We start from the raw sequence: 23880 nt of genomic DNA, 5'->3' as shown, positions 1-23880 counted from the left end.
CGGGGTCTTCTTTTCCGCCGAGATGTCATCGTGCTGCTTGTGTGTGCGGATTCCAAAAAGTTTGGTTCCTCTTCTGCATCAGAAGCGTTCTCTATGTAAAAATATCGAAAAATCGTCAACAAAAGTGGCTTGCCAATATACGACGTGCAGATCTGAACGAAGCTCAAGTGCGCAAGGCAAACAGTTATTTGAAAGTCTGTTCTGATCGTTTTGGAAGCGCTAAACGTGTATTTCTAGTGTCGGAATATCGGACTTCACGGAAGTCTTTCAGATCCTTTGAAAGTGTACGGATCGATATCGTCACAGAGTTTGATCTTCTGTACATATCTAGCTTTGGCGACATCGTCGAGTGAATTCAAGTTGGCGGGAAACGTGTCTGTAGATGTTGCCCTGGTGATGTCTGCAACGCCGAGCTTGTCTGTAAAAATGATCACGTGATTGCAACCCAAGAATAATGGGGAGCCCCCCCCCCCCCCCCCTCAAAGAAAACCGACAAAATGTTCAAAACTGCATTCCTGACTTTTTGTCATCAAAGAAATCTTCCCATTCAGGAAAGTTCCAAATGTGTTTGTTTGTAAGTCTTCATCCGGAGCTGTTCCGACGTCGTCCGAGGGGGACGGTGTAACGAGCTTCCCAGAAGAATGGAGAGCAACGGCTCCTTCCCGCCTTTGGTAGCTGCGGCTAAAAAGCAAAGCGTGGAGAGTCTCTGGCCAAACAAGACGCAGTCATCGCTAACAGCCAGCCATTTATTTATTGATTAAAAAACATTTCGGGAGCCTAAAAGCTGATAGCGGGGGTCACCGTTTGTGCGGACGCGCAGCGGATCTCAGTCCTCGAGTCGACGTGGCTACCTCCCCGTTTGATCGACGGATGTCCGGGAAGACGCTTTTTCAGTCTCCTGAGCCCGAGTTGACCTCTGAACCCGCGGTCCGCAGAAGAGAGAAGAGGAACGTGAGCGCGGTACCTGACGCTAAGCCTCTTAGGCCAGCTAAGTCCGCCGACTTAATCCCGCTCCCCCTGCGCGAGAAGCCGGCGAGCTCCCGCTTTGCCGTTTCTCCCATCATGGACGAGCTTCTGCTGGGCGGCGGCGGCGGCGGCGAGGAGGACGCTCGGTCTGAACGCTCGTCGTGCGGGGCCGGAGACGGAGGAGGGAGGGCGAAGCGTCTGGAATCCTTCGTCCGCGCCACCTTCGGCCGAGACGTCCGCCCGGCGCTGCGGAACTTCGCCAAGCGGAGCGGCCTCCTGACGCTGTCGGTGGTGGCCGTGCTGACCGGCTGCACGCTGGGCTTCGTGCTGAGGGGGACGCAACTCTCCACGCAGGTACACGCTCGTCACATTCAGACCGCATTGAGAAGTCTGGGGCGGGGCGAATAAGTTCCTCCGAAAAAGTAGGTCCTAAGTGCAGTTTGCGTCTCGTTCCGAACAAACTAAACAAGACGGGCTAATTCGACTAAATCGTGGCGATTGAATAATCACGAAGGCGGGGATCTTCAGGATGGGTTTTTTTTTTAAAAAAAAAAAAAAAAAAAAATAGGCCGGGGACGGGTGGGGGGGTGGGGGGGTGTCATTTCCGTTACTATTTGCTGGCTGTGGATCAGTAATTAGAGCGGGCCTTCGGCCGCCGGTTCCAATCCCGGTTCCGGCCGTCCGCCCGCGTGTCCTGACTGAAATCCACCCTGGGCCTCGCGTGGCAGCGGCGGCGTGCGGCTTTGTAAAAGGCTTTGGGCGCCGGGATGGCGGCGACCGCAGCGCGGTCCGTTTGGCCTGCGGACGGACCGCTAAATTCCTCGAATGAGAGACTTCCTCCTCGTGGTCGCCGAAGAATTGGGAGGATTCAGCGGGTTGCCACGGAAACCGACCGGGAGAGTCGCGGAGGGCCGCAAAGGAGGACGTCCTGAGACGCGCTTCCGTCTCAAAGAGGCGCCGCGCCTTTGCCGTCGGGCTTCTCGACGGCATCGACGCCAGGCCCCCTAGAAAAACGGCAGTCGTCGAACTTTCGATTTTCACGTCGCCACCACCAAAGCGTTGCTGATTGTAAACGGCCAAAATAAAATCTCGTCCGGTGACCCAATGTCCTACTTCCTGCCGGCGGCGGGATTAAGGCGGTTCGTGGGTGGCGGAGCCTAATCCGACCCGTTCCATCTGTTTCCTGTGGCATTTTCCGCTTCCTGTTTGCTCTGGTTCTGGCTGCGATTTTGCATTTCGCGGGTGTGTCGGTGACACGTCGTCAAATTGACGCCGTTTGAAATGCTGTCACGGGGAGGGCCAGTAAGTAATCAGCTGAGCAAGTCAGTCACTTTTTCAAGATAAGTGCGAAAACTTTGCGGACCCTTTTAGGACCGGCGCCAACTCGTCGCTGCTCACGCCGAGTGCGCCGACACTGCAGCTTTGCTTACCTTTTGATGTCGGTCGAGTCCAGCCGGCGGATGTGCTGTCGTTGGCTGACGAGTGCAGAAGTTGTCGCGCGCGCACGCAGCCAAAGTCCGTCGTGACGGTTTTTGTACGTCAAGGTAGAGAGGCCCCGCCCCCGTTTGGAGTCTTTTTCTTGACGCAGGCCAAGATCTACTTCTCGTTCCCGGGGGAACTCCTCATGAGGATGCTGAAGATGCTCATCCTGCCGCTCATCACGTCCAGGTCGGCCTCGGCGTCCCGTCCCGTCCCGTCGGCTCCGCCCCCGTCCTGACTTGTCTTTTGGCGCGGCAGCTTGATGTCGGGCCTGTCGTCGATGGAGTCTCGGGCGTGCTGCCGCATGGGCGTGCTGACGGTGACGTACTACCTGTGGACGACGTTCATGGCGGTGGTGGTGGGCATCGTGCTGGTGGTCATCATCAAGCCCGGCGCGGGCACCGACATGGAGAGCAACCGGCTGGGCGGCGGGCCCGTCATGACCTCGGCCGACGCCCTCCTGGACCTCATCAGGTCTCGTCCGCAAACTCCTCCCCTTTTGCGTTCTTTGCTCCGAAACGTTGACCTTTTCCCTCGCACCGTTGGCGAGCCATCAATTGAGGTCAGTAGCGGATGCCGGCACGCCGACTGCGTTCACGCGGTCACGCTCCGGCGGAAAGGCACGTGGATCCAATTAGCCGCCGGGCTAACGTTTCTATTTCGAGTAATCTGCCAGGCCGAGCGCCGGCTTAGCTTCTCGCGCCGATGATCTCCTCCGAAGCGCGATGTAGCACGTGAACGTCGCGTGACCGCCCGCTGCTCCGCCCGCAGGAACATGGTCCCGTCCAATCTGATCGAGGCGACGTTCCAGCAGGTAAGGCGTCAGCTCGCCGTCGCCGGCGCGTTGACGCTCGCCGTTCTCACGCTTCCCCTCGGCGTGTTCAGTACAAGACGGACCTGGTGCAAATCCTGAAGGTGCCCGCCAGGTCGGTGACCCCCAACTTCGTGTACGTGGTGCCCGGGGAGGGCGACGGCAAAGGACGGACGGTTTTGCTGGAGTTGACGCCGCCGCCGGAGGTGACGTACAAGACCGGCCCGGGAAGCAGCCAACAGATGAACGTGCTCGGCATCGTCATCTTCTCGGCCACGATGGGTGAGTCTCGCGACGTATCGGGATATTTCGCGCTAGCAGATTCCCAGTGGGAGGGATCGCCTTCTTCCCACAAAACGAATTTGCCAAAGTCGCTCTCGAAGCGGCAGGGAAAAAAAGGTTCATTGCCATTTCGCGCAAACCACAAAATTGCACACGGCCGCCGCCTCCGCATAAAAACGGCATCGGATCATCAAAATGTCACGAATCGGCTTTTGGAGTTCTGGTAGCGGCGGGCCCGCTTCAAGCGCAAAGAGCCAACGGAAGCCCCATCTGAAGAAATTTGCTCCGGCAACTCACGTCAGACCAACTGTCAGTTTGCTTGTGTGATGAGACGGCGCAAAATGTCCATTTTTCAAAAGGTCTCGTTATGCGTATCGTGTGGCTCTTTGCCGTTTAAAAAAAAAAAATGCAGCTCGTGGTCGTCCCCCCCACCGGAACATTCGACCGCATCGGTAGCGCTTTTCCCACCCGTCGACAACTCCTACAAAGTCTGTAGAATTTTTTTTTTTTTCTTCCCGCTTTAATCAAGATCTGTCAACAATAGCAAAAAAAAAAAAAAAAAAAAACACAAGACTCTGTCAAGCGAGACGGGTCAAAGTACTTTTTTGGACCTTGTACAAGTGTGTGTGCGTATTTGTGCGACGTCACAGGCTTGTTGCTGGGCAGGATGGGCGAGCGCGGCGCGCCGCTCGTCAACGTTTGCCAGTGCATCAACGAGTGCGTCATGAAGATCATCAACGCCGCCGTGTGGTGAGCGCAAAAGTATCCGTTGGCGAGAGTCGGCGGGGTCCGGCGCCGCCCGCTAACAGATGCCCGTTTTCAGGTACTTCCCGTTCGGGATCGTCTTCCTGGTGGCCGGGAAGATCCTGGACATGCAGGACCCGAGCACTTTGGGCCGGAAGTTGGGCTGGTACGGCGTCACCGTCCTGGCCGGCCTCTTCGTGCACGGTCTGGTTCTGCTGCCCCTCTTCTACTTCCTGCTGACCCGGAAGAACCCGTTCACGTTCATCCGCGGGCTGCTGCAGGCCTTGGTCATCGCCCTGGCGACCTCGTCCAGGTCAGTCGAAAGGAGGAGCGGTCGCGGAGACCCGACTGAAAGAACTTTTAGTCGGAGCCGGGAGGTCAACTTTGGAGTCAATTCGGAACCGGACGGAGCGCAGAATTGGCAGGGATGTAGTTCAAATTGAGTTTGTCGCAGAAAGGGAGACCCCCGGGCTCTCCACGTGCCGGGGGGCGTTACGCCACTTCGATCCCCCCCCCACCGTCGCCCCTTTTTGGCACGTGACGGCCGGCGTTTGTGCGCCCACGCAGCTCGGCCACGTTGCCCATCACCATGAAGTGTCTCCTGGAGCGGTGCCACGTGGACCGGCAGATCGCCCGCTTCGTGCTGCCCGTGGGCGCCACCATCAACATGGACGGGACCGCCCTCTACGAGGCCGTGGCCGCCATCTTCATCGCGCAGGTCAACGACTACGAGCTGGACTTCGGGCAGCTGGTCACCATCAGGTAACCGCCGTGACCGACGGGTGTTGGGTCAGTTCCGTGACCGCCCGTGCGCGCCCACCAGCATCACCGCCACGGCGGCCAGCATCGGCGCGGCCGGCATCCCTCAGGCTGGCCTGGTTACCATGGTGATCGTGCTGACCTCCGTGGGACTGCCCCCCGACGACATCACGCTCATCGTGGCCATCGATTGGATCCTGTAGGTCGTCGTCGCGTGCGCGTGTTTGCCATCTGCCGGTCATGTGACGCGGGCGTGCGTGCGTGTGCGCAGGGACCGCTTTCGCACGATGGTCAACGTGCTGGGCGACGCCTTGGCCGCGGGCATCATCGCCCACCTGTGTCGCAAGGACTTCCCCCTGGGCGGTGAGGGAAAGGTCAGCGGCAACGCGCGCATCGAACCTTTCCGGAAGGGTTCTGTTCAATTCGAGGCTTTGCGCTACATTTGCCAAAGGTTTCCAGAAAGGGTGTCGCTGGAAAATTGCCGCTTTCGTCACCGACCGAATTGAGGTCCCGCCTAGAAGGCAAATGCCTGGAGCCAAAACCCATCCCAACCGCCCCGGTTTTTGCACACCTTTGCGTGGCTAACAGCACTCACTTCATTAACAGCGACACTCATTAACGGCACAGGCTAACGGTGCCAGCTAACGGCCCTGGCCTCACCTCACTCACGGCGCCGCCTCTTTTTTTTTTTTGTTCCCCGACAGGCGTTCCCATCGTACGGCACGCACGACGTGCCCATGACCCACGTGCACACGCACAAAGACGGCGACGCGGCGCACACCGTCTACTACAACATCTGCCAAGTGTGAGCCGCCGCTAACCAGCTGACTGTCGCCACGACGACGGGTCGCTAAGGAACTTCGGACTGCTGCCGTTTTTTTTTTTTTTTTTTTTGGACTCTATTCCACCCGACCACCATGTAGCCTAAGCGATCTTCAGGTGCGCGTGAGACCGCGCGCTGGCGTGCGGTCTCACGCTTCCTGCCAAGTTCTGGTCTTTTACTTCCTGTTTCCTATCGGAACGTCACCATGGCAACAGCGCTCCCTTGACTTTGACGTCGCTCGGACTTTCGGTGTGAAAGGAACTGCCTTAATTTTCACGTCTTCTGAGTGCCAATTTTCAACTCATGCTAACTTTTTCTATATTTATAAGGTTATAGTAGTGATGAAATAAAAACTGTACAAAAACAGCCATTTTTGTGTGACAGTCGTAGTTCAGCATGTCAACCGTTAGCCGCTAGCTTCTCATCGAGAGGGCGAGCCGAGCGTCAGCGTTCCGGACTTTTGTTGCGGCGTCAGGATGCTCCGCGGTCCACTTCGGCGCCTTTTATAGTGCGTTCAACATTGCCGTGAATTCCATTCTTTGTCGCGTCTTCAGAGAAGAACAAGAAATCTCATCTTCAAAGCAATTTTTTTTTTTAATTCTTTGGCCTTCAACTTTTTCACGGTATTATGTGAAGTGTCCCGTGCAGCAATTTGTGTGCAAAGTTAGCGTTGGGCTTTCGAGTTGTTTGGGTGCGCGCGCAGCTCAGCGGTCACCGTGGAAACGGGTTCTCGGTCGGGACGTCGTCTCATTGGTCGTCAAAGCCGGCGAAGGCGGGAAACCACACCTGGTCTTTGTTGTGCGACGCGCTCCTGCTCGCTCGTGCCGCCGCCGCCTTCTGTCGTTGCCGAACTTTGTTGATCCAGCACGCCTGAGCCACCGCCAACGACATCACGCACGCCTGCGCAGAAACGCGGCCGCTCAAAGAGTCATTTGCGCTTCAGGACATTTTTCCGCTGGCAACTCAGCCAAAGTCTCGCGCTCATCAAAATGTAGACTTTCACGTAGCGCGTGGCTCTATTTCCAGTGGAAAGACGTTCCCGGAGCGTACGCGCTCAGAGCGATATGGACGGGAACAAATGCTCGATCGACGTTGACAACTTTGTTGAGACCGATAAATCAATCAAAGGCGAGTGAGCCGACAATCGGTAGAAAACTTTAAAAAGCAAAGTTTGACACCAGAAAATCATTTGGAGAAAGAATCGACCGGCCTCCGCGGCCTCTTCGTCGCTGGGGCCATTTCAAAGAAAACATCAGGAAACGGGAAAGAACGATTGCTCTGTTTGCAGTTGGAATCGAATCGGACGACTCCCAAAGTCAAGCGAGAGATACGCAGTGCTGGAAGTGGCGACCCCGAGTGGACAAATAAAGACGTGCGCCTCTCTAAAGCCTTTTGCCAGTTCGCGTCGTATTGCATCGATTGCCGGGTTTCCCGGAAACCGAACGCGGATCTTTGCGTCGTTACCTCGAGAAGCAGCAGTCCGCCGGCGAGTCCCGCCACCGTCCTGACGTTTCGGTTGAGCCACTGCACAATCTCGTCCAGACATCCCGCCAGGAAGACGTCCCGCGAGGCCCGAGTCCCGTCCCGCCGCTGCGCCCCGAAACCGCACATGGTGTTGGGCACCGTCTGGGGAGGACCGACGTGGGTTATGGGGCGTCTACGTCGGGGGGGTCCTGTTTCACGTTTGCCGCAGCCTGGGCCACCTTTCCCGTGGGTCGGCCTTTCCCCCTCGCCTGTCGGTTGTCTCGGTCCAGTTCTTGACTTGCCTTGCAAACGGTTGCGGTCCTGCTTCTACTGCAGGTTCTCGTTGCTCACTTCTGATCTGTCTCTCTCGCCCCCAACCCACCCCTTGATCAAACTCATCAATGTCTCAGAAGAAATGACAATCAATTCGACATCTTCCGATTTGCAGCGGTGTGGTAAAGGTTCCTTCACTCCGTCCTTTTTGCTCTCTTTCTGTCCTTTTCTAGGCCTCGCAACCCGACACTTCGGTCGCCAACCCCTAAAGACGTCAACCGCTAAGGTCGGGCCGGCGAACTCGGAAGGACTCGAACCGCAGACGCTTCCGGAAGGGAGCGAGCGACTTACCCGGTTGCCGGGGCCGACGCAGCAGGAGAAGGGGACCCCGCAGGCCTCCGAGCTGGGATTGGAGTCGGAACACTCGAAGTAGACGTTCTTGGACCAATCCTTGTAGCCGCCCACGCCGCAGCACCGGAACTACACGTGCGCGCCGTCAAGAGAAAAAGGTCCGCCAGATCGCCGACGGACGGATCGGCGGGCGCTCGTACCTTCTTCTGGACAAAGTCGATGGCGTTCTCCAAGTCGCGATCCTCCCGATAGCGGACGACGCTTTTCATCATCAATCGCTCCGTCCGCTCGATCGCCTGCGCAGCAAAGTCGTCAAAAGTCAGCGCAAGTTCGCACGAATGTCCTACATTGGAGATCTAGTGCGTCGCCTTTGTGGCCATCTTAAGGCTCGTGTACTCGTGCGACTTTTGGCCTCACGAGTAAGACATTTGTGCACACTAGCGGGACAACTTTGGGTTCAATTGTGCACCAGTTGCCATTTGTCTAGGACTGGTACTTCTAGTTGCCAAATTGTTCCTAGTTTTGCCCGAAGTTCAATCGATCGGTCCGCCGACCCAACTTGACACCGCGCGAGTATTTATCGCAAAGGGCGCGACCGCTCGGCGTGCGACGAAATCGCAGAACCTACCACGTCGCTGAAGAGGTAGCCCGCAATCCCCGCCGTCAGCTGCAGGAGGAGCAGCGCGGCCACGATGGACGCAAACTACAAACCGGGAGAAACGGGGTGAGGGCGTCGCGCCGTGACGTCGTCGGCCTGCGACGTCCTACCGTCTTGAGCAGGCGAGCGCCGTTACGCAGTGCGCCGAAACATCCCAGGAACGTGACGAAGAAACTCAGGGAGCCGATCAGCGTGAAGAGCAGGGCCGGGTCCAACGCCAAAGTGTCCACAACATCTGCACGCACAAGCACACGCGTTCACTTCACCGGGAACGTCGCAACAAACTCGCCATCAGGAAAGGGACATGCAAGTCAGTCACTTCCTGTCTCCTTGAAGGACAAAGGTGAGTCTGACCTTTCTCCTTGGCGACTTTGGCGTAAACTCCCACCACAATCAGGATGGCGCTCAGCACCTGACCACCGGCAGGAACATGAAAAATGAAAATGAACGCACGACCTCCGTCACCGCATGCGTCGCTTGGTCCCGGTCGTCACGGCGATCTTCCCACCGCCAACCGAAGTGCCGAGTCGCGACGGCCAAAACGCGACGGAACCCACGGACAACTTCTCTTCTCGGAGGCGTTAGCGAAGCCAGTTAGCGTCGGAAATGTTTGTTGCTAAAGATTCTTCCGCTCGTGTCCCGTAGCGCTTCCCTCACGCGCTGGCCTCAACCCTGGCCGACCGGGCAAAAGAAAAAGGGGCGGTCGCCGGCCGTCGCGTGACGGGAATTCACACACCGCTGTGGACGTCGGCGTCGGCCGAGTCAGCTTTTGGTCGGGTTCGGTGACGAAGGAGGTCCGCCTCGCGGGGGGGCCGGAGAAACTCAGCTCCGCCCAGTCCGAAATGTTGGAAGAAGTCGGACATGTTGACGCGCACACGTCCGGGCGGCGTCTGCTGGCCGTGCACAGAGGACGTGCCGCCCCGCGTACTAGAAAGGGCGCGTCTCGCCATGGTGGGCGGGGGGCGGGGGTTGGGGGCACCAAAAACCCCTTTCTTAGTTGCGCTTCTGTAAATGAAAACTGATTTGCCTGAAAGAAAAAGGGCACATTCGGTGCGAGTGAGAGTGAAACGAAGCGCGAAGAACGCGAGGCGGGCATCGACCGGTCGTTTTGGTGCTCGCGCCGGCCAACGACGCAATCCTCCGAGAATGGGACGAGAAGCTCGAACGCGGCTGCCGGTGGCGAGTTGACGCGTGTCTGGTAGACTCTACCGCTCGCCGTCTGCTTTTTCTTCATGCGTTAACGCGCGTTAACGTAAGAAAAAAGAAGATGACGCCGAATGGGACAGCCGCGTCGGACTCACCCAGAAGACGTAGCAGAAGATGAACAGGAAGTACTTGACAGCGCGGTAGCCTCGCATGTCAGCACGGCCGAGGTGGAAGCCAGCCCGGCAAAGAGGAAGCTCGGCGTCGGCGTTTGGGCGTGCGCGGGCTTGCGCGTGTTGCATTCCCCGCCGGCAGGACGCCGCACGCCTCCCGAGCCTTTTGCGTTGGGCTAGCGAGGCCAACTTTCCGGGTTATTGGCCGTCGTGGCGTTTCTTTCCCAGTGTAAAATCACCAAAACTGAGTCAAGAAAAATGGCTTTGCCGTTTGCGTTCATTGGTCAAATGGCAAAACCAACGTCAATCGGGCACTGACATTTTCCTTCTCATTAGCGTCCCCGCTCGCTAGATGGCGGCTTGACGAGGGATTATTGCGGTTCGGAGGGTGGCCCGCCCGCCGCCCTCTGTGCCTTCTGAATAGACGCACCCCTGCGCTGCGCTGGAGCCCGATCAGCATTTCACAATCGTTCATCATTGATTCGGAGCATTCGTGTGAATATGGATCTTCTTTTTTTTGTCATCGTAATGAGTTCCTTTGGCCCAAATCTCATCAGCATTTTTCTTGGTCAGGGCCTCCTCGCCCTGCAAGAAGAAAAAGCTTTCCCTGGCGCCATTGGTTGGAACTCTTGATCTGAATAATAAAAAAGAAAGAAAAACAAAACCCAAATCACAACTGTAAGAGCATTATTACTGCGGCAGTCTGTGACATCATCTTCGCTGCGGTCCAATGAGGGCCCCGCTCCATCCAGTCGGACCCCTCCCCCGCACACGGCGGGTGTACACCGAGGCGAGCGCCCGGACCGAGGACATGGGCCCGCTCAGCTTCCTGTCTGCGGCCAAAGAGCGAGCCGAAAAGTTCCTCAACGAGACGAACGTGGTCACCGACTTCCTGGGGAAGGTCGAGGAGAAGACGGGAGTCAAGAAGAAGATCCTGGCGGCCGGTACTCTCTCGTCCTCAAATGCGTGCGTGGGCGCGTCGTTCCGAGCTCGCAAGAGGATTGGGTTAATCCTCGGAAGACGAGGCCGCGCGGTCGTTCCTCTGGTCTCGCTCGCGAGGCGGGCCCCAGCTAATCTAGCGCTAACGTGGCTAACGCGGTCCGGCTCGGTCGCGCGACGAACTCGGCGGGTACGCGGAGGTCCCGCCGGACAGCCCGAATGATCCGCTGCCTCCTGGTCGTTCTTCAGGTGCCGTCTCGGTGACGGGATTCTACCTGGTCTACGGTTACGGCGCCTCCCTGCTCTGCAACCTGATCGGGTTCGCCTACCCGGCGTATTATTCGTGAGTCCCTCCATTATACGTTAGGGTGGACATCCGTTTTGAGGGTTGAGCCCATATCCTCGGAATCCGGCTTCAGGTTCATGGATTAGTCGCTAGCATTTGACACGTCGGGCCAGGAAGTCACTGAATGGCGTTTGTGTGTTCAGAGTCAAAGCCATCGAGAGTACCAGCAAAGAAGATGACACAAAATGGCTGACCTACTGGGTGGTCTACGGGGTCTTCAGTCTGGGGGAGTTCTTCTCTGACATTTTCCTGTACTGGTTCCCCTTCTACTATGCCTTCAAGGTAACCTCCTCCTCACCTCCCTCAAGCCCCCCCCCCCCCCACTATGCTGCACTTTTCTTCTGGTCTGGTCTTTGCCTGCAGTGTTTGTTCCTTTTGTGGTGCATGGCCCCCGTGGCCTGGAACGGATCTCAGGTCCTCTACAACAGAGTAGTACGACCTGTTTTCCTCCGTCACGAAGCCGCCGTGGACAACATGGTCAGCGACCTCAGCGGGAAGGCCATGAGCGCAGCAGAGAACCTCACTCGGGAAGGTACTATAGTGGTCTAGACCTTAACATGCCAGTCCGCGCAGGTCGAGACCTTTGCACAGCTTCCTACAAACGGTTACAACTGTACAAAGCAGTACGCGTTCACACAAGTCGTTGCGGGTTTAGACCTGGACGCACTAGTACCCGGAGTTCTAGACCTGTATATGCGTGTCCGTCTGGGTTTAGAGCTGTACACACCAGTGAGCAGTAGACACCAGTCCACGAAGCTCGAATCCTGTAAACGCCAACCCACGAGGTGGGCGAACCGCGACCCACAGGACACATCCGGCCCGCCAAAGATTGGTACATAATTGCCCGGATCGTACCAAAATCAGGGGCATAGTACATTCAATAGACCTTGTGTCAAATGGTTCCACCAAGTTCCGCTGCATTGGCCACGAGTTCCACCGGGTGCTCGGTCCACTGATATATTTTGATGACTTTGGCTGTTCCCTTTTCGACTCGAAACAACAAAGAGTGGACCAAAGATGAGAAATAGCAGCAGAGAAAACTGTAGAAAGGACAGGAGTCGTGGATGGATTACCCCAAGAGGGGAATCGGACTCCGGTCACATGTGGGAAGGCAGCGGTCCTTGCGCGCAGTTGATTGGCAGGCATCTGCTGACCGTTGAATCGACACAATCGACGGCGTGGAAACTATTGCAGAATTTCACGAGTTGCATTTTCCTCTGTCAAAAGGGAAGTTTTTCATGGACATGGTGGGGCAATGCGGTCATAAGTGGGGGAAGGACTGTCCCACAGTACTTATCTTAATATTTAGCATGAAAAGTGTGAACTCTGACCTTCATTGTCGTCCCAACTGTGAGCTGGCTTAAGTTTGTGACCACATGCGAAAAGGTCTGCGGGGGTTTGCGTAGTTGGCAGTTGCAGTAGTTCCAAATCGGAATGGCGTGTTCCGATCTAGACTTCCGTTAACCCTGCGCACGCGGGTCTAGGCCGGCAGGGATCGGCGGTCTGTACTTTCCGGTTCCGTTCTGGCCAAGTCCGTGGTACCCCAGATCAGTTCAGTTCGACGTCTCGACTGTGCTCTGTTCAGTTTTGTCCACCCTGGTGAAGAACAAAGCATTGGTGTCCCCCGAAGCCAAAAGTCTGCCGAGCGCATCCGGAGAAACTTCGTCGGGAAGAAAAAGCGGGTCTCCTTTGACCGAAGAGCCGCAGGTACGTCCGTGAAAAAACGCCAGGAACTGCTCTTGGCTCCTTTATTTATCTCAACAAACCCTTCATTCAGCCTTTCCTGGGCTAACCAGCAGGTAAGCTAGCAGTTAGCATGCTGGCTCGTCTCCCCGACCCTCTCTCGATGCCCCGTCCACTCATTGTCCCCCGCCCCGCACCCAATACCTGTAGCGGATGCGGACCAGTTAGTTGAAATGATATGTCCAATCCTAGTCAATCTGCAAACTCATCCATCCGTTTCCTGAGCCGCTTATCCTCACAAGGGTGCCGGAGCCTATCGCGGCTATCTCCGGGCAGGAGGCGGGCTACGCCTTCGACTGGTCGCCAACAACAGTCCTTTGAAATTCTTCAGACGTCTTCAAGTTATCTGAGCGCCGATTGGACGACGAGGAGGAGGAGGGGCCTGACCCAAAGGAGGAGGAGCAACTTGTCACACGTTTCCCTTCTGCTGGCCCCTCCCCTTTCTACTCACAAACGCGATACAACATTTCTAATGTTCTTTGTTAAGTTGATGATGCAAATGAACCTTTGCGTGTGTATATAATGTGACGAAGCATTTTTATTTATTTCACGCGAGAACGTCTTTATACATCAAGCAAAAAGCAAAGTTGGCCTCCAAAACGAATTTGTGGAATTGATTGAATTGATTTGTTTTCATAATGTCACAAATGGATCTGCATTGACCCAAAGTATTTTCTATCCTTTTGTTTTACTGACTCTGTGTAGTTATATTATTGATGTTTGTACCTGTCTTGTTTAAATAAAGAATTCTTCATCATCATCATCATCATAAATAATAATCTCCTTCGCCGTGAAATTCATTACAGGTCAAAAACTCAAGGACGTCAAGTTAATAAACAGTCCTACAGCCAATTTTTATGAATGCTCTCCAGAAAAGTTTGATTTTTATTCAAATTCACGTCGGCCACATGACAACGCAACATGACGTAGTTGAAGTGATTCTTTTATTTTTTTTTAGTAGAGGAGACAAATTAGAGCATAGGACGTTTAGATTGGAGCATAACCCGAGCAGATAAATATTTCCGTTGTACTGTCGATAGTACCTTTGTCATCTATACAATTATTTCAATCGTTTCCATTTAAAAAAAAAAAAATATATATATATAAATAGCTAGAACTGGTGAAAGAAACGGGGTACATTCACATACACATGTACATACGCTTTTAGAGCATAGTAAAAATAATGATGAGATTATTCACAGTTGAATATATCGTAAAAAGTAAGGAACGCTTTTGTTATTACGACCGACCCAATCTTCACTTAGGACAAAACGGACAAGTTGTCTGGAGTGGCGCTCCATTTCCGGTATAGAAAATAAGAGTCAAGAGATTTGCGATTTGAGACCAAATATAATAGAGGAGGCGGGAAACAAGCTTGTTCCTCATACAAATTAAGTCGAAAAGAGTAAGAACGTCAAAAAAAAAAAAAAAAAAACGACATGAATTGGCATTTTGTCACCGTGTTGCCAAGACGTTGAGACTTCGTTTGAAATCCGCCAGCGGAAGCGTTTGCCTTCCTTTCGCCGGCACGGCGGCGCGGCGCTTCAACAGACGGCAAACGAGCCCGCTCACGCGACTGACGGGAAAAGACGCAAAAAGCTGAAAATGAGCCCGACAGGTGAGCCCAAACTTGCGTTTTCCTCAGGTGCCTTTGTCCTCTTTGAGTCTCTTTTGAGCGCCGGAACCCGTCCGAAGATTCACGACAGCGAACGCCGGTTAGCCTGCTAGCTAGCTAGCTAGCTAGCTGATCGTGCGCGCGGCACCAGTCGCCGTCTTTTGCCTCGCAATTTACACATTTGCATTTCTTATGTCATTCCTCAAAAGCGCATGCACCTTTCGCTCAATCAAACGCTAATAAAATGACTGTCAAGTATCTATTTTTCCTTGCGCTGCTGTCAAAGTCGCCTGTCAGCAAGTGCACATGCTTGCTGCTCATCACGTACACACATGAGATGGACTTTTACGACCGTGGTGGCATTTCTTCAACTTCTTCTTATATTACGGCTCAAATTCTCCCGGTTTTTTTATGTCCCCGAAAAAGTTTAATACGTATACACACATACAACAATATCATATCTATATATATATATACAAAACATTTACGAAGATACTCAAGGAGGAAATTTGAGCCAGCCGCAATATCTCAGGAGGGTTCCACCAACTAAAAATGTGAGAATGAGAGAAGACGTCTTCGATCGGATCGGCAAGTCAATGCCGATCGGCATCAACTGTAATGCTAATTATCAGCTGATGCCGATCGGGCCAGTCGGATCGGTCTCGACCTCATCGTGCAAGAACTAGCGGTCCAGTACTTGGGTGCAGCCTTGCATTTTCGAAAGGGTTCCTCCTCACCGGCGGCGCCCGCGGAATGAATTCTCCACACGGCGATTCCCAACTGTCGTCGTACGGCGTCAAGTAGATGTGACGGCAGGAGCCACGTCATCGCTTTCACCGTTTCAGGTGAGGCGGCATTGGGCGGCGGCGGCGTGTGTCCGGTAAATCGCCTGCGTTGGGACCTGGACGCCGAGCAGATCCGCAAGACGGCCGACCGGCTGATTGCTGACACCAAGAAAGTGTACGACGCGGTTGGCGCTCTGGACCTGAGCGCCGTCACCTTCCGCAACACCGTCAAGGCGCTGGCCGACGTCGAGGTGGACTACACCGGTGGGTGGCTGCAACGGTTCAGCGGACGACCGGGATAAGCAGCTAAGAAAACGGATGGACGATTAAAAACAAAAATCATTCCCATCCCTTTATTCAAAACCAGGACGTTGTTTGAAATTGACAATTCGTTCAGTTCCTGGTTTGAGACGCAACATTCGGCAGTCGGAAAACATTTTTTGTTGAAAGGCTGAAGTAGGTTATGGGGACGCTTCGGACAATTTGGAGCTAACGAGGTCTCAAAACAATCCATGATTAGTTGTAGATTTCATTGGATAAGCATTTAATTGTGACCGGGGGGGGGGGGAAACGGTTGTCGGTTCGGCGCTCAGCCGTGCATCCGGACATTTCTAAGCGGCGCGTAAACGGGTCAAAGGCTCTTTTGTCCGCCACTGATGAGCCCCGCAGGAACGCAGAGTCGGCGATTGCCGTGCCGAGATGGCCGACGTGGCCACTTTGGACAGAAACAACAAAATGGCGCCGCCGATACATTTTTCAATCCATCCTTTAAGACTTCAACACGCCGGAAGCGCTCGAAAATAAAGCAAGCAAAGAAGAATTAAAGTCGCACCACCGCATTTGGCCTTCAACTGTTGAACATATTTCTGATTTCAAAACTGTGAATTTACCTTAAAATCGGGAAAAAAAAGCTTTCATCCAACAGGAAGTGAAAATGTAAAAGGTTAGCAAAAAAAAGAAGGAAATAAAGTCCTCACTATTCGGCTTTTCGTGGCTAACGTGAATTCTGACAAGCATTCCCGTGTTTGTGTGCGCTTCAGTGGAGCGGAACATGCTGGACTTCCCTCAGCACGTTTCCCCGTGCAAAGACGTGCGGGCGGCCAGCACGGAAGCCGACAAGCGCTTGTCCGAGTTCGACGTGGAGATGAGCATGAGGGAAGATGTCTACCTCAGGGTGGTCGCCTTGCAGGTACCCACGCGACAGAAGGAGCGGGGTCTGCACGTAAGGACGGGACTTCCCGCGCGTTAGGACCCGACTTTCTGTGCGTCAGGACCCGACTTCCCGCGCGTTAGGGCCCTACTTCCTGTATCTAAATGGCCGACTTCCTGCTTGTTAGGACCTAACTTCCTGCACATTTGGATCTGACTTCCTGTGCGTCAGGACCTGACTGGATGCACGTTAGGACCTAATTTGCTGCGTTAGGACCCGACTTCCTGCGCGGTAGGAGCTGACTTCCTGCGTGTTAGGACCCGACTTCCTGCGCGTTAGGGCCCTACTTCCTGTATCTAAATGGCCGACTTCCTGCACATTTGGATCTGACTTCCTGTGCGTCAGGACCTGACTGGATGCACGTTAGGACCCGACTTCCTGCGCGGTAGGAGCTGACTTCCTGCGTGTTAGGACCCGACTTCCTGCGCGTTAGGGCCCTACTTCCTGTATCTAAATGGCCGACTTCCTGCTTGTTAGGACCTAACTTCCTGCACATTTGGATCTGACTTCCTGTGCGTCAGGACCTGACTGGATGCACGTTAGGACCTAATTTGCTGCGTTAGGACCCGACTTCCTCCGCACTAGGTCGTGACTTCCCGCACGTTAGGACCCGACTTTCTGAATCTAAATACTTGACTTCCTGCTTGTTAGGACCTAACTTCCTGCACATTTGGCTCTGACTTCCTGTGCTTCAGGACCTGACTGGATGCACGTTAGGACCTAATTTCCTGCGTTAGGACCCGACTTCCTGCGCGGTAGGAGCTGACTTCCTGCGTGTTAGGACCCGACTTCCTGCGCGTTAGGGCCCTACTTCCTGTATCTAAATGGCCGACTTCCTGCACATTGGATCTGACTTCCTGTGCGTCAGGACCTGACTGGATGCACGTTAGGACCTAATTTGCTGCGTTAGGACCGGACTTCCTCCGCACTAGGTCGTGACTTCCCGCACGTTAGGACCCGACTTTCTGAATCTAAATACTTGACTTCCTGCTTGTTAGGACCTAACTTCCTGCACATTTGGCTCTGACTTCCTGTGCGTCAGGACCTGACTTCCTGCGCGTTAGGGCCCTACTTCCTGTATCTAAATGGCCGACTTCCTGCTTGTTAGGACCTAACTTCCTGCACATTTGGATCTGACTTCCTGTGCGTCAGGACCTGACTGGATGCACGTTAGGACCTAATTTCCTGTGTTAGGACCCGACTTCCTGCGCGGTAGGAGCTGACTTCCTGCGTGTTAGGACCCGACTTCCTGCGCGTTAGGGCCCTACTTCCTGTATCTAAATGGCCGACTTCCTGCACATTTGGATCTGACTTCCTGTGCGTCAGGACCTGACTGGATGCACGTTAGGACCTAATTTGCTGCGTTAGGACCGGACTTCCTCCGCACTAGGTCGTGACTTCCCGCACGTTAGGACCCGACTTTCTGAATCTAAATACTTGACTTCCTGCTTGTTAGGACCTAACTTCCTGCACATTTGGCTCTGACTTCCTGTGCGTCAGGACCTGACTTCCTGCGCGTTAGGGCCCTACTTCCTGTATCTAAATGGCCGACTTCCTGCTTGTTAGGACCTAACTTCCTGCACATTTGGATCTGACTTCCTGTGCGTCAGGACCTGACTGGATGCACGTTAGGACCTAATTTCCTGTGTTAGGACCCGACTTCCTGCGCGGTAGGAGCTGACTTCCTGCGTGTTAGGACCCGACTTCCTGCGCGTTAGGGCCCTACTTCCTGTATCTAAATGGCCGACTTCCTGCACATTTGGATCTGACTTCCTGTGCGTCAGGACCTGACTGGATGCACGTTAGGACCTAATTTGCTGCGTTAGGACCGGACTTCCTCCGCACTAGGTCGTGACTTCCCGCACGTTAGGACCCGACTTTCTGAATCTAAATACTTGACTTCCTGCTTGTTAGGACCTAACTTCCTGCACATTTGGCTCTGACTTCCTGTGCTTCAGGACCTGACTGGATGCACGTTAGGACCTAATTTGCTGCGTTAGGACCCGACTTCCTGCGCGGTAGGAGCTGACTTCCTGCGTGTTAGGACCCGACTTCCTGCGCGTTAGGGCCCTACTTCCTGTATCTAAATGGCCGACTTCCTGCACATTTGGATCTGACTTCCTGTGCGTCAGGACCTGACTGGATGCACGTTAGGACCTAATTTCCTGCGTTAGGACCCGACTTCCTGCGCGGTAGGAGCTGACTTCCTGCGTGTTAGGACCCGACTTCCTGCGCGTTAGGGCCCTACTTCCTGTATCTAAATGGCCGACTTCCTGCACATTTGGATCTGACTTCCTGTGCGTCAGGACCTGACTGGATGCACGTTAGGACCTAATTTCCTGCGTTAGGACCCGACTTCCTGCGCGGTAGGAGCTGACTTCCTGCGTGTTAGGACCCGACTTCCTGCGCGTTAGGGCCCTACTTCCTGTATCTAAATGGCCGACTTCCTGCACATTTGGATCTGACTTCCTGTGCGTCAGGACCTGACTGGATGCACGTTAGGACCTAATTTCCTGCGTTAGGACCCGACTTCCTGCGCGGTAGGAGCTGACTTCCTGCGTGTTAGGACCCGACTTCCTGCGCGTTAGGGCCCTACTTCCTGTATCTAAATGGCCGACTTCCTGCACATTTGGATCTGACTTCCTGTGCGTCAGGACCTGACTGGATGCACGTTAGGACCTAATTTCCTGCGTTAGGACCCGACTTCCTGCGCGGTAGGAGCTGACTTCCTGCGTGTTAGGACCCGACTTCCTGCGCGTTAGGGCCCTACTTCCTGTATCTAAATGGCCGACTTCCTGCTTGTTAGGACCTAACTTCCTGCACATTTGGATCTGACTTCCTGTGCGTCAGGACCTGACTGGATGCACGTTAGGACCTAATTTGCTGCGTTAGGACCCGACTTCCTCCGCACTGGGTCGTTGTTGTGTTGTCGGCGATGCGCTTTTGGCCCTCGGTCAGGTCTTTGACGGCAGGTGTTTGTGCGCGCAGAAGAAAGCGGACTTGTCCGCCCTGCCGGCCGAGTCCCGACGTTACATGGAGCGCCTCCTCAAGTTGGGCCGGAGGAACGGACTCCATCTTCCCAAAGACACGCAGGAGGTTGGCGTTTTTTCTTTTTCTGTCTTTTTTTTTATGTACTTGTACTTTTGCGGGGTCTCGTGACGGGACGGGACTGGACGGGTCGTGCGCCTGCGTGCAGGAGATCAAGAACATCAAGAAGACGTTGAGCAACTTGTGCATCGACTTCAACAAGAACTTGAACGAGGACACCACCAGTCTGAGCTTCAGCAGGGAGGAGCTCGGTGGGTGGCGTCTTAACGCGATCTCTCGGCCCCGCTGACCGGATGCTTCTTCTTCTGCACCGCCTCCTTTTTCGTCTTTTGTCCTCTGCCGCTACTCCGCTTCAGGTGGCCTACCGGAAGACTTTCTCGGCGCGCTGGACAAAGACGGAGACAAGCTGAAGGTGACGCTGAAGTATCCTCACTACTTTCCCACCATGAAGAAATGCTTTGTGCCGGAAACCCGAAGGAAGCTGGAGGAGGCGTTCAACTCGCGCTGCAAGGAGGTGACGTCTCCTCGCTGCAATTGTGGTCGGCCTTGCGCTTATTCCGCTCTTCCTTCTTCTTCTTTTTCCCGGACTCCCGCTGCGACCGCGTTTAGGAGAACTCCGCGATCCTGAAGGAGATGGCGGAGCTTCGAGGTCGGAAGAGTTCTCTGCTGGGCTTCGGCACCCACGCGGATTTCGTCCTGGAGATGAACATGGCCAAGTCTGCCGAGCAGGTGGCCGCCTTCCTGGGTGAGGACCCGAAACCCGTCACACAACAAAACGGTCTCCCCCCCTGCTGCGCTTGAAGGTTTGTCCTCGCAACCTCGGCAGAGGAACTTTCCCGCAAGCTGAAACCGTTGGGGGACGCCGAGCGCTCGGTCCTCCTCAAGCTGAAGGAGGACGAGTGCGAGAGGAGGGGCCTTCCCTTCAACGGGCAACTTTATGCCTGGGACACGCGGTACTTCATGACACAGGTAACCCCTGCGGGACCGCTTTGCGACCTTCACGACACCGTGACGAGCGTATACCATGGCGAGTCCTTTCAGACAAGCCGCGTAAGATCTGTGACGACCCAAACAGGTCCGTTTCCTTCGCAGCGTTTGGCACGCCTGTCGGTTGACCGAGTGCTTGATTAGTTTGATCTTATGTCGGCGGCCAAAATGGAATGAAATGTGCCGCCCCGGCGTGAGACCTTCGCAGGAAATGAGGTCTCGCGTGCGGCCACCGTGAGACCCCGTAGGACGTCCAAACTTGTGGGGAAAAACGGAGCCCCTGAGACCCTCCAGTGTGAGTTGAATGTGCCCGATTTTGTCTGGTCGGCGGCGTCAGGTGGAGGAGACCCAGTACGCGGTGGACCAGAACCTCCTGAAGGAGTACTTCCCCGTGGACGTGGTGACCCAGGGTCTCCTGGACATCTACCAGGAGCTCTTGGGCCTCACCTTTGAGCTGCTGGAGGGAGCGCCCGTGTGGCACCCTGACGTCAAGGTGTACTCCGTGAAGGACCTCGGCCGGGGGCATGCGGTGGGACAGTTCTACCTGGACCTGTACCCCAGGTGAGCAGCAAACTTCCCCCAGCGTTTGAAGAATCTCAGACGCACACGGTTAGCGTTAGCAAAACGATCTTGAAAACGTTCACGGTTGCGTCTGATGAAGTTGAGGAATTTTTTCGGTGCGGCGCGTTCGTGTTTTGCTAATGTGCGTGGGCGTGCCCCGTTTGTGTGTCCCCAACCCCCCCCCACCCCCAAAATCCACTCCAGGGAGGGTAAGTACGGCCACGCCGCGTGTTTCGGCCTCCAGCCCGGCTGCCTCCTGGCCGACGGTCGTCGGCAGATGTCTGTGGCCGCCATGGTGGCCAATTTCAGCAAGGCGACGGCCGCTGCGCCGTCGCTGCTGCAGCACGACGAGGTGGAGACGTACTTCCACGAGTTCGGACACGTCATGCATCAGCTCTGCGCGCAGGTCGGTGCTGCCACACTTAACGACGACGGTGCGTAACTGCGCTACGATCACGCGAGTTCCAAATAAAGGAGAGGAGACATTTATGTGCCGCACGACCGCTTAAACGTTGTTTCAGCATTTTTTTTTTTGGGCTTTGGACTTGATCTGAGTCTGCAGATCCCAGAGCCCAACTGGCGTTATAGCCCACCGGCATGTTTCAGATCCCACTCAGTGATTTGTAGACCAGCAGCAGAACTTTTGAACGATTTGTACGATATGCTCAGAAGCTGAGTTGGGCTGTTTTGAATGTGGTGTCGCGCGTCAGAAGACCGTTACAATGGTCAAGTCCGCTTGAGATGAAAGCACGGATGAGCTGCTAGCGAGGTTTTGGACTCGCGGCAAATCTTCTACATTTCGTTGCCAATCTTCAATATAAATGAGAATGTTATGCTTTCGTGGCATTCGCGTTACCGCTGGCAAAAAAAAAAAAAAAAATTTGGCGCAGAGCTCATCTTAAATTTGGAGTTGAGTTTTTGGGCGCTTAAGCTCATCTTTGCTGCACCTTTCGCGTCCTGGCGCCTCCTCTACTGGGTTTTGGCCAGGCTCCGGGTTCTTTCTGTCCCGCTTTTCGAGCAAAAGCAAAACCCAAAAAGCGCACGGCCCGTGCTATGTATGTAGAAAGCGAGACGAGAGCGCCGCCGGACGTCACCAAGGCCTCACGAGCCGACCGTTTGCGGCTGTAGGCGGACTACGCCATGTTCAGCGGCACCCACGTGGAGCGGGACTTCGTGGAGGCTCCGTCTCAGATGTTGGAGAACTGGGTTTGGGAGAAGGAACCTCTGCGCAGAATGTCCAAACACTACCAGAGCCGGCGACCCATCCCGGAACACCTCCTGGACAAACTCATCAAGTCTCGCCTCGCCAACACGGGTCAGAAGCGCACGCACGCAAACGCAAACACGCACACGTCTTGACGACGTCGCTCGTTCGCAGGACTTTTCAACCTGAGGCAAATCGTTCTGGCCCGGGTGGATCAGGCGCTGCACACCCGGGGCGACCTGGACCCGGCCGAGGAGTACGCGCGACTCTGCCGGGAAGTGCTCGGAATTCCCGCTTCTCCCGGTAAACGTTTCGATTCCGTCCGTCCCTTTTTCCAAAGCCGGCCAAAAGGAAGACGATCGCGCCGCGTAGCCTCCGCTAGCTTCATGCTAGCGGAGGCTACGCGGCGACGGTCGTGGTTTTGGACGCGTGAGGTCTTCGTTATCATCTGCAAAAAAACGTCTCTTCTCGTCGTAGTCGGACAGGAAGCGAGATTCTTGCACGTTTGGAGCCGTCGAACGCTCCCATTTCAGCCTCTTCACGGAAAATATTCTGCAACGTCACACAAGCACAAAACCGGACATTGGCAAACTTGCATTTTTTTTTCCTCATGGTTGTCCATTTCTAGAAAAGCGACTCTGACGTAATCCGCAAAATGAAGGCCCGAAGGTCAAACTAGAAGCCAAAAGGTCGGCGCTGGTGTCGTTTGTTAAGAAGGAAGGATGCAAAAAAAAAAAACCCAGAAGGTGCAGTAGGAGTCGCGTAGGAAGTACACGCAGGTCGCCGAACGAAACGAAACGAAACGAGGCCCACCGTTGGCCGGCGTGCTTGGAACGGTCGCTTTCGGCGAGTTCCGAATATCTTGAAAGTGTCGAGACGTAAAAAAACGGCCACGTACGTCCTCAGGCACCGACATGCCGGCGACGTTCGGCCATCTGTCGGACGGCTACGACGCGCAGTACTACGGCTACCTGTGGAGCGAGGTCTTCTCCGCGGACATGTTCTACGCCCGCTTCAAACGGGAAGGAATCATGAACCCCGAGGTCAGCGGCCTCCGCCGTGCCCCAAAGTCGTTTCAGCGTGGCTTTTATCCCTTTCGGTATCTGCTCGTTGCTTTGCGCAGGTGGGTCTCGACTACAGGAAGTGCATCCTGCGTCCCGGCGGCTCGGCGGACGCGGCGGACATGTTGCGGAAGTTCCTCGGCCGCGAACCCGAACAAGAAGCTTTCCTCGTCAGCAAGGGGCTCGCCGCGGAGCCGCCCGCGCCCTGCCCGTGCTGAACAAAATAAAAGTCGGGTCGCAGCACTTCCTGTGTGCCTTCTTCCCTTTTTTTTTTTTTTTTTTTTGGCAGCCCACCGCTAATGGAGGCGTCGCCAGGCGACGTCCTTAGTGGAATTTTTTTTGTAAACGTGGCCTTCCGTGCTCCCTTCTGGAAATTTTGGGAGGGGGCGCGTCCCGCCTACAATGCCTGCGAGATTCTCGATCCGTACCCGAGGAAAAGAAGAAGAAGAAGAAAC

General features: G+C 54.9%; 4 protein-coding genes across 13 annotated transcripts; 3 read left to right on the top strand and 1 right to left on the bottom strand.

The window, feature by feature from the left end:
* The first annotated feature begins 90 nt into the window (after positions 1-90).
* Positions 91-6223, top strand: slc1a8a (solute carrier family 1 member 8a). Of its 2 annotated transcripts, none has more exons than XM_061824756.1 (11): positions 91-1320; positions 2596-2634; positions 2704-2919; positions 3217-3259; positions 3331-3538; positions 4189-4288; positions 4362-4595; positions 4850-5044; positions 5106-5240; positions 5313-5404; positions 5746-6223. In XM_061824756.1, the coding sequence occupies exons 1-11, from the start codon at positions 871-873 to the stop codon at positions 5780-5782; spliced, it is 1749 nt and encodes a 582-aa protein (XP_061680740.1). In that variant the 5' UTR covers positions 91-870; the 3' UTR covers positions 5783-6223. The 2 variants fall into 2 exon arrangements, with proteins under 2 accessions (XP_061680740.1, XP_061680739.1); XM_061824755.1 differs by having other exon boundaries at positions 2555-2634; positions 5313-5415.
* Positions 6224-6279: 56 nt separating this feature from the next.
* Positions 6280-10055, bottom strand: zgc:113223 (uncharacterized protein LOC541424 homolog). 3 transcript variants are annotated; one of them, XM_061824770.1, is made up of 8 exons: positions 9912-10055; positions 8965-9022; positions 8721-8845; positions 8581-8655; positions 8153-8248; positions 7953-8081; positions 7329-7490; positions 6280-6764 (listed from the first exon to the last, which is right to left on the bottom strand). In XM_061824770.1, the coding sequence occupies exons 1-8, from the start codon at positions 10053-10055 to the stop codon at positions 6612-6614; spliced, it is 942 nt and encodes a 313-aa protein (XP_061680754.1). In that variant the 3' UTR covers positions 6280-6611. The 3 variants fall into 3 exon arrangements, 2 of the variants coding, with proteins under 2 accessions (XP_061680754.1, XP_061680755.1); XM_061824771.1 differs by lacking the exon at positions 8581-8655; XR_009795702.1 differs by lacking the exon at positions 6280-6764 and having other exon boundaries at positions 7420-7490; positions 7568-8081.
* A 575-nt stretch (positions 10056-10630) lies between these two features.
* reep6 (receptor accessory protein 6) lies at positions 10631-13679 on the top strand. Of its 4 annotated transcripts, XM_061824775.1 has the most exons (6): positions 10631-10870; positions 11115-11208; positions 11355-11493; positions 11575-11743; positions 12797-12918; positions 12989-13679. In XM_061824775.1, the coding sequence occupies exons 1-6, from the start codon at positions 10657-10659 to the stop codon at positions 13001-13003; spliced, it is 753 nt and encodes a 250-aa protein (XP_061680759.1). In that variant the 5' UTR covers positions 10631-10656; the 3' UTR covers positions 13004-13679. The 4 variants fall into 4 exon arrangements, with proteins under 4 accessions (XP_061680759.1, XP_061680758.1, XP_061680757.1 ...); XM_061824774.1 differs by having other exon boundaries at positions 10643-10870; positions 11355-11743; positions 13011-13679; XM_061824773.1 differs by having other exon boundaries at positions 10643-10870; positions 11355-11743; positions 13008-13679.
* Positions 13680-14419: 740 nt separating this feature from the next.
* thop1 (thimet oligopeptidase 1) lies at positions 14420-23668 on the top strand. 4 transcript variants are annotated; one of them, XM_061824753.1, is made up of 14 exons: positions 14420-14572; positions 15415-15618; positions 16395-16543; positions 19556-19660; positions 19761-19863; positions 19969-20126; positions 20222-20357; positions 20439-20581; positions 20937-21160; positions 21365-21566; positions 22289-22475; positions 22539-22667; positions 23271-23407; positions 23488-23668. In XM_061824753.1, the coding sequence occupies exons 1-14, from the start codon at positions 14560-14562 to the stop codon at positions 23641-23643; spliced, it is 2046 nt and encodes a 681-aa protein (XP_061680737.1). In that variant the 5' UTR covers positions 14420-14559; the 3' UTR covers positions 23644-23668. The 4 variants fall into 4 exon arrangements, with proteins under 4 accessions (XP_061680737.1, XP_061680736.1, XP_061680735.1 ...); XM_061824752.1 differs by having other exon boundaries at positions 19553-19660; XM_061824751.1 differs by having other exon boundaries at positions 16395-16576.
* Positions 23669-23880: the final 212 nt, after the last annotated feature.

This window comes from Syngnathoides biaculeatus, chromosome 7, assembly GCF_019802595.1.
Source record: "Syngnathoides biaculeatus isolate LvHL_M chromosome 7, ASM1980259v1, whole genome shotgun sequence".
NCBI classification, from domain to species: domain Eukaryota; kingdom Metazoa; phylum Chordata; class Actinopteri; order Syngnathiformes; family Syngnathidae; genus Syngnathoides; species Syngnathoides biaculeatus.
Note: the sequence above shows the minus strand (reverse complement) of the source record. Positions and strands in the feature narration are given on the sequence as shown.